Raw genomic sequence first — 16,972 nt, 5'->3', positions numbered from 1 at the left:
TTTTGAGGATAGGAGTTGAAACAGTTTATGTCCTGGATGCGAGGAGTCTGTAAATATTTTCACGGCCCTCTTCTTGATTCGTGCAGTATACAGGTCCTCAATGGAAGGCAGGTTGGTAGCAATTATTTTTTCTGCAGTTCTAATTATCCTCTGAAGTCTGTGTTTTTCTTGTTGGGTTGCAGAACTGAACCAGACAGTTATAGAGGTGCAAATGACAGACTCAATAATTCCTCTGTAGAACTGAATCAGCAGCTCCTTGGGCAGTTTGAGCTTACTGAGTTGGCGCAGAAAGAACATTCTTTGCTGTCCTTTTTTAATGATGTTTTTGATGTTAGCTGTCCATTTTAGATCTTGCGATATTGTAGAACCTAGAAATTTGAAGGTTTCTACTGTTGATACTGTGTTGTCTAGTATTGTGAGAGGTGGAAGTATGGAAGGGTTTCTCCTAAAGTCTACCACCATTTCTACGGTTTTGAGTGTGTTCAGTTCCAGATTGTTTTGGTTGCACCACAAGGCTAGTCGTTCGACCTCTCGTCTATATGCGGATTCGTCATTGTCTCGAATGAGACCAATCACTGTTGTGTCATCTGCGAACTTCAGTAGTTTAACAGATGGATCATTGGAGATGCAGTCATTGGTATACAGAGAGAAGAGAAGTGGGGAGAGCACACAGTCTTGGGGGGCCCCTGTGCTAATTGTACAGGTATTTGATGTGATCTTGCTTAGCTTCACCTGCTGCTTCCTGTTTGTTAGGAAGCTTGTGTTCCACTTACAAGTCTGTTCCGGTACCTGTAGCTGGTTTAACTTAGTTAGAAGAATGTCTGGAATGATGGTATTGAATGCTGAACTAAAGTCTACAAAAAGGATCCTTGCATAGGTCTTTGGAGACTCAAGATGCTGTAGGATGTAGTGCAGAGCCATATTAACAGCATCATCTGTTAAAATCTGTTAATCTGTTAATCATCTGTTAGCAACCTAGAACTAAGGAGAAATTTCCTGACCATTAGAACAATTAATCAGCGGAACAACTTGCCTCCAGAAGTTTTGAATGCTCCAACACTGGAAGTTTTTAAGAGGAGATTGGATAACCATTTGTCTGAAGTGGTGTAGGTTTTTCTACCTAAGCAAGGGGTTGGACTGGAAGACCTCCAAGCAGTGGTGAAATCTGAACTGGTTTGCTACTGGTTCTCTGGGCGCGCATGAGCATCAAGTGCCAAGAGCACGCTGTGCACCTGCATGCGCAATTCACACCAAATGCGCCCTGCACACACATGTGCAGTACACCCCAAAAGGAGGCTTGGGAAGGTAAGTAGAAAGGGGGGGAATCAGCTGTGGCACACAATCTTGGGAACCTATTTTTCAAAGCATTTTTTTTACTACCATTCAGGCGAATAGGTAGTAAAAAATGCTTTAAAAAAATAAACAAAAGGCTCGGACGATCACAACTGTGCTTTTTTTTACTTTTTTAAAGCATTTTTTACTACCTATATGCCAGAATCAGTAGTAAAAAATATGCTTAAAAAGTAAAAAAAAAAAGTTCCAATGATCAGCTGAGCAATACACAATTGTCAGAACTTTTTTTTTTTACTTTTTAAAGCATTTTTAACTTCTGGTTCGGGCAAATTGGCCCAAACCAGTAGCATTTCACCCTTACCTCCAAGGTCCCTTCCAATTCTTTTATTCTAAACTATTCTAAGCTATTATGTTTAATTGACCCCATCAGGCATCTTTAGTAGCTCCCAGGTATGAGGTTCCTAGGCTACCTTTTCCAACCTCAGAGCAGAGCATAGATAGATAGGGCTACTGTTCTGTCCCCTCCCAACCACAACCAAAAAGACACGCGAGCTGACTATCTTTGCCAGCAATTTACTCCGACAACAGATAACAGTTCTGGGAGACGACTTCCGGTATCCGGTGGCAACGGACGTCTGGAAGGCTTCTCCTGCCTCCAGTGTCCGAATCCGGCCGCCTCCGAGGCCCTTAGGGGCCAGGTGTTCCGAAAAGGACACCTGCCGCACGGACGGCTCGCCAGGGGTCTCCCAGCCGATACACAGGACTGGGGGGACCGATGCTGGCGCGTCCTAGGCTCGGAGGGGTTCGGAGGCCTCAGGCCGCGGCCATTACTTTGGTCGTCGCCTGGGCCGCTGTGCCCGGTGACACCGGGGCTTTGGATTTATAATTGCAGCAGCCTGGTGGCGAACAGGGAACGGAGAAGAATTGAGGAAGGGAGAAGGGAAGGAGATATCGGCAAATGTGAGTGGAGTGCTCCGGAGTGCGGGGGGGTTTCTCTCCCCTGCGACTGGAAGGAGCACGAATCATTTTGGAGAGAGGAGAACTTAAAATAACAAGATTACCGGTTTTGTGGAGCTCTGGAGAGAAGAGGTGATGGAGAAATTTAGGAGGGAGGGTTTGAGGCCCCCCCTCCCTCTGGGGAACAATGGTGGCGTCCAGCTTCCGCCTTCACTATGAGAATCTTGATGACATCACTTCCTTCGGCTTCCTGGTTGACTAACTGTACTCTGGCCTCGTTGCTCCTGTGAGTGCCCCCTGGTGGATCCGGAGGAAATTACAAGGATACTGTGCTTGCCTGAGGATTTTAAAATTTTTTTTTAAATGGCAAAAGGTCAGAGACCAACTGCTGGAGAAATGGAGAGAATTTTGGAAAAGTTATCTAATATGGACAAGAAACTGATGAAATAAGAGCAGAAATTGTGACTATCCAAAAGGATTTAAAGGATACTCAACAAGTCTCAGCAGAAAACAAGCAGAAAGTGGAAGGTCTGAGGGTGAGATGCGGCAGTGCAGAAAAGAGAGGAGACGACAGGCAATGCTGTGCTTGGACCACAGATGGATAAAATGTCTTATTTCCTTAGGTTTCAAAATTTGGAAGAAGTGGACCAAGAAGACTTGAGAGATGTTGTGACTAACTGTTGGGAGAATTTCTTGGGAGAGGTGTTGATTTTATGAATTGGGATGTGGATCGAGTTTATAGAGTTAATTCAAAATATGCACGCACGCATGCAGTTCCTAGAGAGGTTCATGTCAAATTTGTGAGAAGAGAGACGAGAGATGAAATTCTTAGAAAACATAGGAGTGGGGCACTGACTTATAGGGGCAGGGAGATAGCCATTCTGAGGCAGATTCCCAGACAGGTACGTGAAATGAGAAAGAAATATTACTTTTTGTCAAGCAAATTGTACCAGAAGGGAGTAGGCTTCAGATGGCTGATGCCAGAGGGATTGATGATTTTCCGGGAGGGCATTACGAAAAAATTAGGTACAATGGGGGGGGCTGCGGCCTACGTGGAGGAACACAAAGCCCTCCTGGAATTAGATGACCCAGGAGTTGAAGAAGGGGAGGTTATAGACCATGGGGCGGAGGCGGCTGCCGCTGTTGCGGCCCTGGAGTTGGGTCAGGCTGAACCCAGAGTTCTGAGATCCAAAACTAGGAAGTGACAATGATATTTGGTATTGTGTTGGTTTTCCTTATTCTCTTTTGTATGATATTCTGATTATTCTTGACCCTTCTTTATTGCGTATGTAAGATTGATAAACTTAGTTACTTCGTATCACCTGCTTGCCATATGGCTGTTGTATGTGTTTAAAATTTTGAGTAAAATTCTTATCTTGTATAAGAAAAATGAAAATTTACCATACCTGATATGTATTTGTATAAACCTTTTTTGACCAATAAAAACTTTTTGGAAACTAACAGATAACAGTTCTGGCAACGAACCTGCGATTGCCTGCCAAGTTGTCCTCAAACCAGCGTAATTGCAGTTCAGGAATAAACAGAAGCCAAAGCCAAAGGGCCGCGGTGTGGCTCAGGCTGTAAGATAGCCTGTTATTAAACACCACTGCCTGCAGTTACTGCAGGCTCGAGTCCCACCAGGCCCAAGGTTGACTCAGCCTTCCATCCTTTATAAGGTAGGTAAAATGAGGACCCAGATTGTTGGGGGGGCAATAAGTTGACTTTGTATATAAATATACAATAGGATGAAACTATTGCCTTACACAATGTAAGCCGCCCTGAGTCTTTGGAGAAGGGCGGGATATAAATGTAAAAAAAAAAAAAAGTCTGAATCACCAAATAGCACAGCCAAAGCTCCCAAAAGTCTATTTTTGTCCATTACGGAGCCCAAAGGCAGCTCCACCCACTTTTATACCCTGTGGGGTATGGCTCCATGACTCAGCACTCCCTGGGCCGGCCCCTTCCTTCCTTTTGCTGCGTACGCTTCACTCGGCGTCGCTGCCTTGCATCTAGCCACAATTGATTCTCCTCAGCTGGCTCTTGGAGCTCTGCCAGGGAGGAGGAGGAGGAGTCGGGGGAAAGAGGCCGTGTCAGCTCCTCTTCCTCCACCTGGCCTGCCTTTGGGACCTGGAGCGGAGCCAAAGAGGAAGGTCCCGCAGAGGGAAGTCCTGTTGGCTCTTCCCCCTCACTCTCAGCCAGGAGGCCCGGCTCGGACACAACAGCTACATTTGGTACTGCCCAGGGTCTTTATAAAATTACATCTTGGTGATATCTGGTTTATAAGAAAGAAATAATATGCAAACTTCAGAAATGTTCCACTATTACATGACGCCCAAAAGGAGCTAAATTAGAGTCCTAAATCATTGTTTTCATCAGAGCATTCAAAGAATTGAATGGGAAATCTAAAGTTACTGTCACAATTGTTACTTATACAGTTACTGTAATTTGTACCAGCACTTAAGCATAACTTCCATAGACTTATATGCATTAGATAGCACGAATAAGCCCTGCATGTCTGCAGACTTTGCATAGAGTTTCCATCTTTGCACAGTTACTGCACAAAGGTTGGGGGGGGGGTTCAAGGTTCGTTGCCACAATCCTACTATTATCTGATTGCAATTACTGTACCCACAATTGCTTTCTCAAGACGAAGCTTGAAATAAAGACTACAGAAATCAGCAAGGGGATCAAATCATTACAAGAAAGGGGAAAGTGTTTCGTTACCATTTCTGTTTCCTTCCAGAATGGTTCCGTTTCTGGTTGGGCTTGATGTTTGATGCCTCAGAGTAGCGGTTGATGGGCCTCCTGAAGCCACTTGAGCAGAACGATGACTGCAGGAAGAAGATGACCCTCCACCGTGCCGTCCCTCTCCAGAACTCTGTCTCATAGAGTACAATGATCCCATGCAATTAAAGGCTGAATCAGAGGGATCAATGCTGTAATGCTTTGTAGCCAGTGGATCAACCAGATAATCTTCAGGTATAACTGTTTCTGCTTGAAAGAGAAGAATTGGGTTATCATGGAACACGGTCCTATTTCCTAAAGCACCAAAATTGATTTTGAAACGTGTTCTTTTTAATTTTGTTTTAAAGACCGGGCAGACAGTTTAAATCCACTAGCAAATTAAAGTGTGAACTACTGCAAATGGAAAGAGTTGTATTATACACAAATTATTAATAAGGATGTATAATTAAAATAAGTTGTGCTTATTTTTAAGACAGTAGCTAGCTAGTTTGGAAATTAATTAATACTGACATCACTGTCAATCTGAGTCTCAGAGCTTAAATTGCTTTAGAATGATTATCTGAATATGTACAGAAAAGGTATTGTTAGGCTTAAATAAATATGTAAGTTCAAGAGCTTTCTAGGGTGATGGAGCAGAGGTCCCATCCTGGCTCCATGGCACAAAATAAATCACAGAGCAGATCGGTGATTACTGACTATTAAGTCTCCTCTTTGCTTGCACTTACAACAGGACGGCATGAAAGGGCCCTTCATTGGTAAAACCTTGCGCTAGATTTTAAGTCACAAGAATAAGCAAAATGGATTTTGTCAGAACTTTAATCTTCCTCAGAGAAAACGCTTTTTATTGGTACAAGCCCTATGCCTTATTTGAAATGGGGCTTTGTTAGCAAGTTACAGGAGAGGAAGCTGAGGTGATCCTTGGCAGCAGTTGTCTAATTTAGAGTTTTCAAACTTTTTCAGGCTGTAAAGCCTGTTTATTAAAAAATTTTTAAAAATCCCGGGATCCAGGCTCAAGAAGCAAAGCTCTAACGATCGAAAACTGTCTGTGTGGATTGAGGTTTCCTTTGCCTTTAGTCTCATCAAGTTTTTATGGAGTTCTATGAAACACAGCTTGAAACATCTTGGTGTAAGTTACTATTTTAGAATGCTTTAGGCATGATACTATAATTATGGGAAGCAGAATCAAAAAGTGGGACCCATGGAAATATTGGAGAGGCTTCTTATCTTTCACCTTACACTTGAACACTAATTCCCAGCTACCTGCTGCTGCAAAATACTGATACTCTGATAAGAAATAAAAAGCAGGGGTTATAATATTTCACATTTTATTTTCCATCGGTGTTCTCTGCACCACTATAGTCTTTTCTTTTATTCATTGGCATTAGCAAGCCATTATGACAAAAATATTAGTCATTAAAATGCTACCAGGGAAGATAGCTCTTGACAGTTTAATTTCAGAAACACGAATGAACTAGACTGTGCATTATGTCCAGAATGTTATCACATTTTCTGCACATTAAAACAATAAAGAAACAAAGACTGCCTGGGGATTTAGAATTTGCTACAGGAGCAAATGGAGCTCTCTTTTCTTGGTAGATGATTTCTCTCCGATAACAAAGAGTCTTCATAATATTATATGCAAATTTGAAAGTCACATGTTGAGGCTAGGGTGAAAGGTTCATCAATTTGGCAACTGACCATATTCCCATGTTCATGATAGCATAATAGCCTTCTCCCTTCAGATGTGGTGATTCAAATGAATCTCCCTTTGCTCTCAAGATCAGGACTAGTGTTTAGGAGATGGATGTTGTAGTCTTAGATATCTGGAGGCTGAAAGGCTGTTCTAAATTTTTCTTGGAAGCAAACTACAGGAACTAGCAGGCTTGGCATTCATTTGGGGTTATAACATTGTTTTCTCCTTTATCTTTTTTCCTTTTCCATTACTGTATTTTCCATGGTTAAAAACAACAACAACACCCTAGTTACTAAGGAATATAGCCAATGTAAAAATATTGTGCTGGATATAAGCAAAGGGTCGCTTGGTGGTGCAACCTTCTGTTCTCACCAGATGCCTTTGGGGAAATCAGAATAAAGGCTTATGCTATCTCATGAACTGATACAGAGAGACCATTAATTTCAATGCAAACAGTATTAATCTGGAGATTAAGAAGGAAGGTAGGGGAACAGGTAATTGGGGTCACAGGTTAGGGTTAACCCTAACCCTAACCCCCCATTTTTCAATGCCCTATAGCAGTGATGGCTAACCTTTTCCGGACCAAGTGTCCAAAGATCGTGTACGTGCACACAAATGCACGCCCGAACCCCCAAAATTCATGCACATATGCCCCACACACACATGCCCTTTCCCTCACACATGCACGTGTGGGCCCACACACATGTCCCCCCATATCTGCACCCCTAAATATACGGCAGAGACCCGAAGACCAGCTGGCTGGCGGGAGGTGCGTGCGCATGCGCAGCAGAGCTGAACTGGAGCAGCGGCTCGTGTGCCATCAGAGAGGGTGCTGCGTACCACCTCTGGCACGCATGCCATAAGTTTGCCATCAGGGCCCTATAGTCTTCTTCCCTTGGATATCTTCTGTTTTCCTTATTGCTGCTTTCCTTATTGTTAGGAAATGGGCCAGAGTGGGATTAGTCAATCTATTTGCTATTTCTTTCAGATGGAAGACAGACAGACAGACATTATGTATCATGTTATCTAATGTAATGAATGTGGGGTTCACTATTTATATACATGGTAACATTTAAATAGCGTTGAAAGGTATAGCTTTGAATGTATTGTATCTAAACATTACCTGTGTTCAGAGCCACATGTTGGGTTCCCTCTTCATTTTAACAATGGCTAAACAGGCAAACTATAGAGGTGCCTGCCAGATTCCAGAGGGTTAATAAATAACACAGGGAGGAAGGGAACCTTGATATCTGTTCTGGGCTCTATTTTAGCCAGCATCTGCCTGGGACATTAGCTGCTTTTGAATTATTCTAGATTATTCAGCTGCCACTCCTGACTCAACCTGTGCTTCCTGAACCACCTGCAGCTTTCAAAGCTTTGCTGCTTATCTATTTCATAAGATGATAACAATGTTTTCTTGTATTTAGCAGTACCAATAGCACTTAGACTTATACACAGCTTCAAAGTGCTTTACAGTCCTCTCTAAGTGCTTAACAGAGTCAGCTTATTGCCCCCAACAATCTGGGTTCTCATTTTACCAACCTTGGAAGGCTGAGTCCACCTTGAGCCGGTCAGAATCGAACTGCTGGCAGTCAGCAGAGTTAGCCTGCAATATTGCATTCTAACCACTGCATCCTCACATCATTCTTCCTATCACAGCTACTTTTCGGAATGCATGATCAGTAGTCAAGCGGCTCCTGGTTCAAAAAACATTGTGAACCTTGAGCTTAGAATTAGATGATTCTTTCCTGCAACTATGCCATGTGGAGCCAAGCCGTGAAGTCTCCCTAAGATTCACCAATTTATATAAACTATTGGGATCACATACTTTTGCTTACAAAATTGAAAATGATATACTGTATTTATGCATTACAAGATTAAAAAAAAACATATATTAACAAAACTGATCAATCTGGTCTGAAATCTACCAAAGAAGCTTCTCCTGTAACATCGGAGGAGCCAAGCACATCTGCCATCAACTGAAAGGAGCAGAGTACATTAACAAGTCTGGTTTGTATAAGGAACATGTTTACAAAATGACACTTTAGGCTGTGGTCACAAGAGAGGAATTTCGGGGGACACACACACACACAAAGAGTGAAGCCGGCCTTATGCCTGCTGAATTGAAACCCTGCCCTTTTGATAAGTGTGCTGCATGTGTGTTCCATACAGTGATGCGATTCAAATAATTTAACAATCGGTTCGCGCAGGGTCAGGTTGGCTGTTTTGGGACGCATAGCCCATCCTCATCCTCCAGCTCTGCCACACATGTGGGATGAGCCTCACACAATGGCTAACCTGACCTTGGGTGAACCGGTTGTTAAATTACACACACACACACACACACACACACACACACAGAGCTATTGAAGTGGATTCTGGGTGCTGTGTTGCAATGGAGAAACGGGCAACAAGGGGAGGAGGAAGAGCAGGGAGAAGGAAGAGGGAAAGTGGCCTTCTCCTTCCCTCGTGCTGGCTGCTCCATTGCCCGTTTCTCCATTGCAGCACAGCGCCCAGGATCCACTTTCATAGCTGGGGGGTGGGTAATTTAACAACCGATTCGCAAACCAGCTGAATCCCACTGAACTTCTGTATAAAAAAGAGAAGGGTGTTCAGTCATGTAGTCACAGACACCATCTTGACTTTTTTTTTTTGACTCTCTTGAAGTTGCCCTTGTAATAGCCTGTCCCTTGACTGTATTGCTGTCATTCAAGACCTGTCCAGGGGAGGCAGAGGCATCAGGACGCACACCCACTTTTGACTGGAGCTCAGCTTTCACAAAGAATAAAAAACCTGCCTCTCATATCATCTCACTGCATCTCATTTCAAATGCTGGAGACAACCTAGCAGCCTTCCCTTCACAAACTGCTTAAGACAGGCAAATAGCTTTCTATTAAATATTGTTGTGGTTGACTAGATTGCACAGATCTCCCGTTCCCCCTTTAAGCCTGACCTTAATATTTTATGTATTGTTTAAAGGATAATGTTCCAGGCAGAGAAATCTATGAGGCAATAAATGAATTGTGCAGGTAATTAAATGACGAACCAAAGCCAGAAATACTGATAACCATAAAAACCATTTATTTTGACTTTACTCCAAAGCTATGTGCAGCAATTATTGTATTGGGGAAAAAAGATTGAATGCTACAGGACTAAGTGAAAGGAAGACTAAAACGGCACATTTGTAGCATACAAGGAACTGAACTCAAATTCTGTTTGTTGTGTTTTTCTGCCTTCAGAAGAACATTTCGAAATCAGGTAAAAGACACATATGAGTATTATGTTGAGCCATTAAAATATGTTTTTAATGAATTCCTCAAAGCATTTAATGCATTTTACAGTTTGGATAAAAGGAAACAATGACATTAAATTTCATAACCTCCTTTGCCAGCACGTTCTAAGAAAGATTCCATATTTGGCAAACCTGAAAATGACATAGAAGGAAAAAATAACCCCTACCTCTCAAATTATATTTGCCTAGAAGTCTAAATACATGGCAGAAGGAAGCCTAACATGCATAATACAAATGCTGTTGAAATTAGATTTCTTTTTACTTTAACAAAAACACATTTCACAGAAAGGCCAACAGTTATATTGAACTAGCTGGATCCCCGTGCTTTGCTACAAAACTATGTGATCGGGCTTGATAAATTGACACTTACAGTTTGAATCCTCCCCTATCCTATCCCCTTCTCTCCCTCAGGCTTGCCCCACAGAAGTCTATCCTATGCTATCCCATTCTCTCCAGAATTATTTTCAAGTTGGGAGGGGGAGTAGAACGTCTAATTAGCATCAGAGTGTGTTATAATAATATAGGAAATATTAATTATCTGATGGTCATTTCAAAAAAATCCTTTCTTAATGAGCACCTAGAAGCCAAGAGGAACATACAGGTCAAATTTCAAGTTTGTAGGCTTTACGGTTCTGGAGATTTCGTGATTAATGCATGAGTGGTTTTCGTTTTTATATATATATTGATTTCAAAAAAAATCTTTCTCTCTCTCTCTCTCTCTCACACACACACACACACACACACACACACAAAATATGGAAGAGAGCAGAACCTATGACCCAATTTGTTTCCAAACGTTTTGTTATTTTGAATCACTTCAAAAATAGTCTTATTTCATCCTCCAGCAAAATTCATGTACTCCAATTACCTACATCATTTTAAAAAGAATTTAACACACTCCTTTTCTTCTACACACACACATCACAAACATTCCCTTCTGTTTCTTTTTCATAATCTTTATAACTCTCTGTTGTTCCCCACAGCCCTTCCTCACTAGTGCTACTTCTTCTCACTGTCACGCTGACTGCTCTTCAGTTCATCCTCAGCTTTCTCCCACATGTCTTCATGCCATTCCAAGCCAGACAGGGGCAAGATTCTGCTACAATACTCTGTTATCAATAAAGCTGACCCCAGAAACCCAAATGGATTTTTGTTTCCTGAGGCTGTTCAGGAAAAACTTGACCTCGATCTTGAAAGTCTCTCAACTAGTTCTCCAGGTCAACTTATACCTAGCGTACTTAAGACAGAATTACTTTATAGCTCCTTCTCACATTTCTGCCTTATCTTTAAGGAATCTTTATCTTAATTCCCTGTGTTTTCTGCTTTACCAGGACTCTCTCCTCTCTGTTTCCAAGGCCTGTTAGATATTTCATCACAATTTGCAATGAAAAATGGATAGCTGGGTAAAAATTTCTATGAACCCCCACCCAGCCACCCAGCCACGTCTGGTTTCTTCACTTGAAGAGTGCACTGGCTGTGACAGGTAAAGGAGTCCTCAGTTAAATTCATTTTCCTTTCCTGAAACTGACATTAATTCTATAATTGACAGAAAATACTGGCTAGAGAATCAAAATTAGGTGGCAGCACCTAGCTAACATTGGCCCATCTCAAAAACTAAGCAGGGTCAAATTCAAAATTCCTTTGGTAGGAGATCTCAGGACTGAGGCCAGCTTGAAAAATGAACTATATGCAGACTAATGGCAAAGTACTACCTTATTATTGCCAAGAAAACTTTATGAACTGAAAGAAGATTTTAATTATATGACAGTATCTATTCTTTCCCCTAGCTTTGAGCTAAAGCTTTTTTAGAAACTTAGAGCTGGAAACTACCATGCAGCAGAACAGCCAAAACTCTTCCCTATGCTGCTGCAATCAAAATGTTCTCCCGCAAAAAAGTCTAATCCCTATATATATTTTAGAAGTTAAGACTGAGTCAGAGTTCTCCTATATCACATCTGATTTGAGATGCAACTTAAATATGTATGAAAAGAATTTTAGTTGGTGAAGAGCAAAAAACAGCATTATATATTTTGGTATGGTGTAACAGCCAAATAGTCAATTGGAACTAACTTAGTGGGATCTTTTTTTTTTCTTCCATTCAATCATGCCTGATTCTTGAACCCTGCCTGGATAAGTCCCTACAGTTTTCTTGGCAAGCTATTTCAGAAATGATCTGCCATTGCCTCTTTCTAGGGCTGAGAGAAAATGGTTGGCCCAAGGTCACCCAATTGGCTTTGTGTCTAGGACAGGACTAGAACTCACAGTCCCCCTGTTTCTAGCCCAATACCTTAACCACTGCACCAACTGGGTCTCTCTTGGAAGATTCATATTTTTATAGCTCTTAAACCTACCTGATTCCATCTGTCCATTTTCATACTCTTCTGGGTTTTCAGAAGTATTATATTGTGGAAAAGGCTGGTTGCTGAAAAGATTGTCGCATAATAAGTTACGGCAAAGCTTTTTGAGGAATCGCAAAACGTAACCAATACTGTTCACAACTGGGAGACTCAAGAGGTGCTGTTTTCCTTCAAAAGAGGCAGAAACTGATGGAGAGAGGGACAAAAATGTAGATAGTTACAGTAGTTACAGTCTTACATGAAAAGCAAGCTAATGTCCCCTTGGCTGAGTATGGCTCTTCCCCACCATTGGCATAGTGAAATTACGACCTACATCAGCCTAATATGACCTCCTGTCAGCACGGCCATTTTTACACTATCAACAGTTGCTAAACTATACATTTTCCATGTTCATTTATGTTATTGAAATGCTACCACTTTAGAATTGTGGTAGGATAATTTTTGGGGTTGGAGTTTATACTAGCGATTCCTCAATTCTGTCAATTTTGATGGAAATAAAAAAAGATGTCCAAGGTCTTAAAAACAGAAGTTATATTTCATCTTTGTTACATTGAACTGAATCTAATGAGAAGCTTTGAACTGCCACTGCATTCACATTTATAGGAATTCAGCCTTAGCCATTAAGAAAATAATAATAATTTTACTAGATATAACAACCTGGCATATTTTCAGGATTCAGCTGAAGTATTTTTTGTATGTGTATATTTAGCTTTTTGTTCTTTCAGCACAGGTGCAAATAGGACCAAAATGCCCAGAGGGGAAACGAAAATGGAAACAGAATATAAATAAATGTTGTACTAAGGGATAAAGCTTAGAATTGCACAACATGACAAGGCTTGTAGTGGAGTAAAACAGATTTAATGGAGAAGATAATTGTCTTAAAGCATATTTCCATCTGTATTTTGAAAAGGATGATATAAATATTGTGATTCATTGCTGTATTTCAAAATACAGTAATGAGGTAAAGAAACTTCTTGGGTGAGAACCGAAATGTCTTCAAAGGAAAAACCAGAAAGTCCAGTTGCCTCTTGAAAAAGCACTTTGGGACAACCATGACCTGAATGATTGAGAATCTCCATAGACATGTATTTCAAAACTTTTATAAATATGATTAATTTTTATAACCATGAAATATGGATTAAAACACTTCAAAAAAAACCAGAAGCCAGTATCCTAGTATCCCAGTATTGTATAATAAGTACATAACATTTACTTTTAAGAGAATATGATCTGAGGGATAGCAGTTAGAGTGCTCACTGACGATCTTTTCATCAGAGTAATGTATGTTATATGTATGTATTTGATTTATATCCCATTTCATTTAAAGTCAGAAGCTCCAAACACTAGACGCAGCATACCCTACTCCCATTTTTCTTCACAACAACTCTTGGAGTAGGTTGGGTTGAGAGAAAATGATTGGTCCAAAGTCACCCAATGAGTTTCTGTGGTTGAGGGCAGATAAAATGGCTGCCTTTGTCACAGCACCTGACTGTACCTTCTTGACCTTAGTTTATGTCAGTAAGTTGAGCAGAGTAAGAGCTGATTAGTGTAGTACTACTAGGATACTATCAAGAAATCCAAGGATTGTAAGATAGATCAGGAAAGAGAACAAACAAGAAAAGTACTTTTTCATATAGCCACAAGGAGTCAAATCCAACATTTTACCTTAAACAATGGCACATTATAAATGTGGAATTACCTAATTATTCATTGTCACAGACAAACAGGCATGGGGCACAGAAACAAGTTGAACAATGAAATCAAGTGGATGCAAACTGCAAAAAATACTGACTGTTTATATGTTTACTGCATGACAGCTCAAAGTGGAGATGAATATCCATTGGTGAACAGCTTTTTGGTCTTTGTTCTACTTATTCATTTATTAAATTTATATGCCACCCATCTCTCCTAGAGGTGACTCTAGGCAACTTACAACCAACCCGGACTTTCTCAAATATGGAATGGATGGAGGGGAATATCATTACAGGCAAACAAAGCTCTACCAATTCTACTCTTAATCATTTTTATCAATGAACGCTGGAGATAAAACTATCCAAGGCCCATGATCCTGGTTAGCATTCCTGAAAGCAGAAATACATTTACTGCAATACACTGTCTCCAGTTTTACCTGACACCATTTCAGCGCCGTAGCCCTGCTTGACAAGTGAGAAGACAGTCTTTTGCTGGTGGGCACAATCAATGCATGCCTGAACTGCCTGCTGTAGCACCATGGAAGGTCGTTCAGGTCCAAAATGATCTGGGAGTTGCTGTACTCTCTTTCGCTCAAGGTATGGCCCCACATTTGCTTGCTTGTTGACATAAAGGCAGACTGCAGGGAGGGAAAAATTCCTTGTCATTGTTCAAAAGGATCTCTAAAGACTTCATAAAACATCATTTCCTTTCTGTGTCCCTGATTGGGTTTGTAAACTAAGAGATTCAGGCCTTTGCAGACCCTGCATATCTGGCATCAGGTTAGGAAATGCTTCACTGGATAACTACAGAAATATGGTTGTCCTAAAGGTGTTTTTTCAAAAGGCAACTGGACTTTCTGGTTTTTCTTTGAAGATATTTCACTTCTCATCCAAGAAGCTTCTCCAGCTCTGAGCTGAAGCTTCTTGGATGAGAAGCGAAACGGCTTCAAAGAAAAACCAGAAAGTCCAGTTGCCTTTTGAAAAAGCACCTTTGGGACAACCATGACCTGGATGACTGAGAATCTCAGTAGACATATAGGAATATATTTGTTGATTTGTTTGCAGAGAACAGTCTATACTTCTGAAGGATTTCCAATTAAATCCAGAAATTTAGGCATATAGAATGAGCTGAAAACCCTGGTTCTATATAATGAAGAAAATCATGAGTATAAAATGTGAAAGAAAGCAAGAAATAAAAATGGTTACAATTTGATAAAATGATTTTTTTTAAAAAGTTACAGTTTCTGAGGAAGAAAAATAATTGTGACTCTTTCTTCATCCATGTTTCTCTAATTATTCCAGAGATCAGCATAAAGACTTTTACTGAGTCTTCCATCATATCTTATATTCCATACTACTTGGTTTTAAACTTTCAATGCAATTTATTACTATAAAATACAAAATTATCTTAATCCAATCTATTATGTAGTTGCACAGAATAATACAGTAGTTTGTAATATCAATATTGGTCTTTTCTAGAACAAAAATGCTAACATTTGATATACCAGAACTTTTTTTTCTTTTAAGAAGGATATCTACTGTATGCAGGTCTATTTATGACTATGTCTTATGACCTGGTCTCAGTCATATTAAAACAAGACACATTATTATTGCTGGCCACAAAAGTATTAGAGTTGTCATCATTCAGAACATAGATCATCATCCTGTGACAGAAATTAGAGAGGTGACAAAGAAATTATTACATAGCAAAGAAGATAGATGTGCAATGCTGTGGATAATAGACAATTATTACAACCATAATAAAAATGTAGTACTTGAAGTGTTAAACAGCTACTCAGACTGAACAATAAAAAGTCTCAAAGCATTTTATTCTGGATAAATAGGGGGATAATGGCAATAATAGCATCACATAGCTCTGTAAGCCACTAAAAGCCTACATAACAAAGCGGAAGATGTAAACAAAGCAGGAGAACCCATTGTAAGCACAAATGAGGGGCACAGATGGCTTTTCTAAGTTCTGATGATGAATCTATTCAAGCAAAAGCACCCATATTTTACTTTCAGCCTGTGGCACAGGGGCTCTTAATTCAGCCAGTATACAAGTTGCTTCTGCGAACTCTTTTTCTATTGTGTACAACCAAAGGAGCAAATAATACTGAAAACAAAAATAGAGGAAAACATCAGTTTGGAAAGACAGCTGGCAAATTAATTGATAAGCTGTCTTGGGGGTCTCAGAAGGACAGGGAAGAAAGCTTTCTTAAAAACATTGGATGTAAAACAAGGCTTTCATTTTGGTGGATTTGATTCCACATACCTGTGAGGGCTTGCGGTGCTGCCGAGTTAGGAATTGTAGCCGCATCCTGGGGGATTGAACTAATGTCAGGTTCTGGGGTGCTTCTTGGTGGGGAGATTGCTAAAGGAGTCATTAGAACACGAGATTTCAGCTGGAAGACACAACAGACGTTGGTCATGAAAAAGACATATCAAGTCTATTCTGTTATACCACAGCTTTGAGCTCTTTCAACTCCCAGAAATCTTGCTTGGCATTCTTTCCCTGATATAGAACATAGAACATCAGAGTTGGAAGGGATGTTTCAGAGACCCTATAGTTCAACTCCCTGCTCAAACAGGAGACTTTATACCATTTCAGACAAACGCCTGTCCAGTCTCTTTTTAAAAGCCTTTTAAAAGGGTGATGGAGCACCCACAACTTTTGAAGGCAAGCTGTTCCACTGGTTTATTGCTCTCACTGTCAGGAGATTTCTCTTTAGTTCTAGGTTACTTCTTTCCTTGGTTAATTTCCATCCATTGCTTCAGGTGCTTTGGAAAATAATTTGACCTCCTCTTCTTTGTGGCAGCCCGACAAATATTGGAAGACTGCTTTAAAGGCACCTTTAGTCCTTCTTTTTACTAGACTAGGCATACCCAATTCTTGCAATCATTCTTCATATGTTTTAACTCCATCCCCCTAATCATCTTTGTT

General features: G+C 40.6%; 1 protein-coding gene across 1 annotated transcript in view; it reads right to left on the bottom strand.

Moving 5' to 3' along the window:
- The window catches only part of SCML4 (Scm polycomb group protein like 4), a 92,970-nt gene that overhangs the window by 16,523 nt on the left and 59,475 nt on the right, over positions 1-16,972 (bottom strand). The window contains exons 5-8 of the mRNA XM_058174336.1: positions 16,304-16,433; positions 14,466-14,666; positions 12,332-12,523; positions 4,975-5,244 (exon numbers count right to left, since the gene is read on the bottom strand). Of these exons, the coding sequence (XP_058030319.1) occupies positions 4,975-5,244; positions 12,332-12,523; positions 14,466-14,666; positions 16,304-16,433 (793 nt within the window). The remainder of the gene's footprint in view (positions 1-4,974; positions 5,245-12,331; positions 12,524-14,465; positions 14,667-16,303; positions 16,434-16,972) is intronic.

Source organism: Ahaetulla prasina, chromosome 1 (assembly GCF_028640845.1).
Source record: "Ahaetulla prasina isolate Xishuangbanna chromosome 1, ASM2864084v1, whole genome shotgun sequence".
Lineage (NCBI taxonomy): Eukaryota > Metazoa > Chordata > Lepidosauria > Squamata > Colubridae > Ahaetulla > Ahaetulla prasina.
The sequence above is the reverse complement of the archived record's forward strand: the minus strand, read 5'-3'. Positions and strand labels throughout refer to the sequence as shown.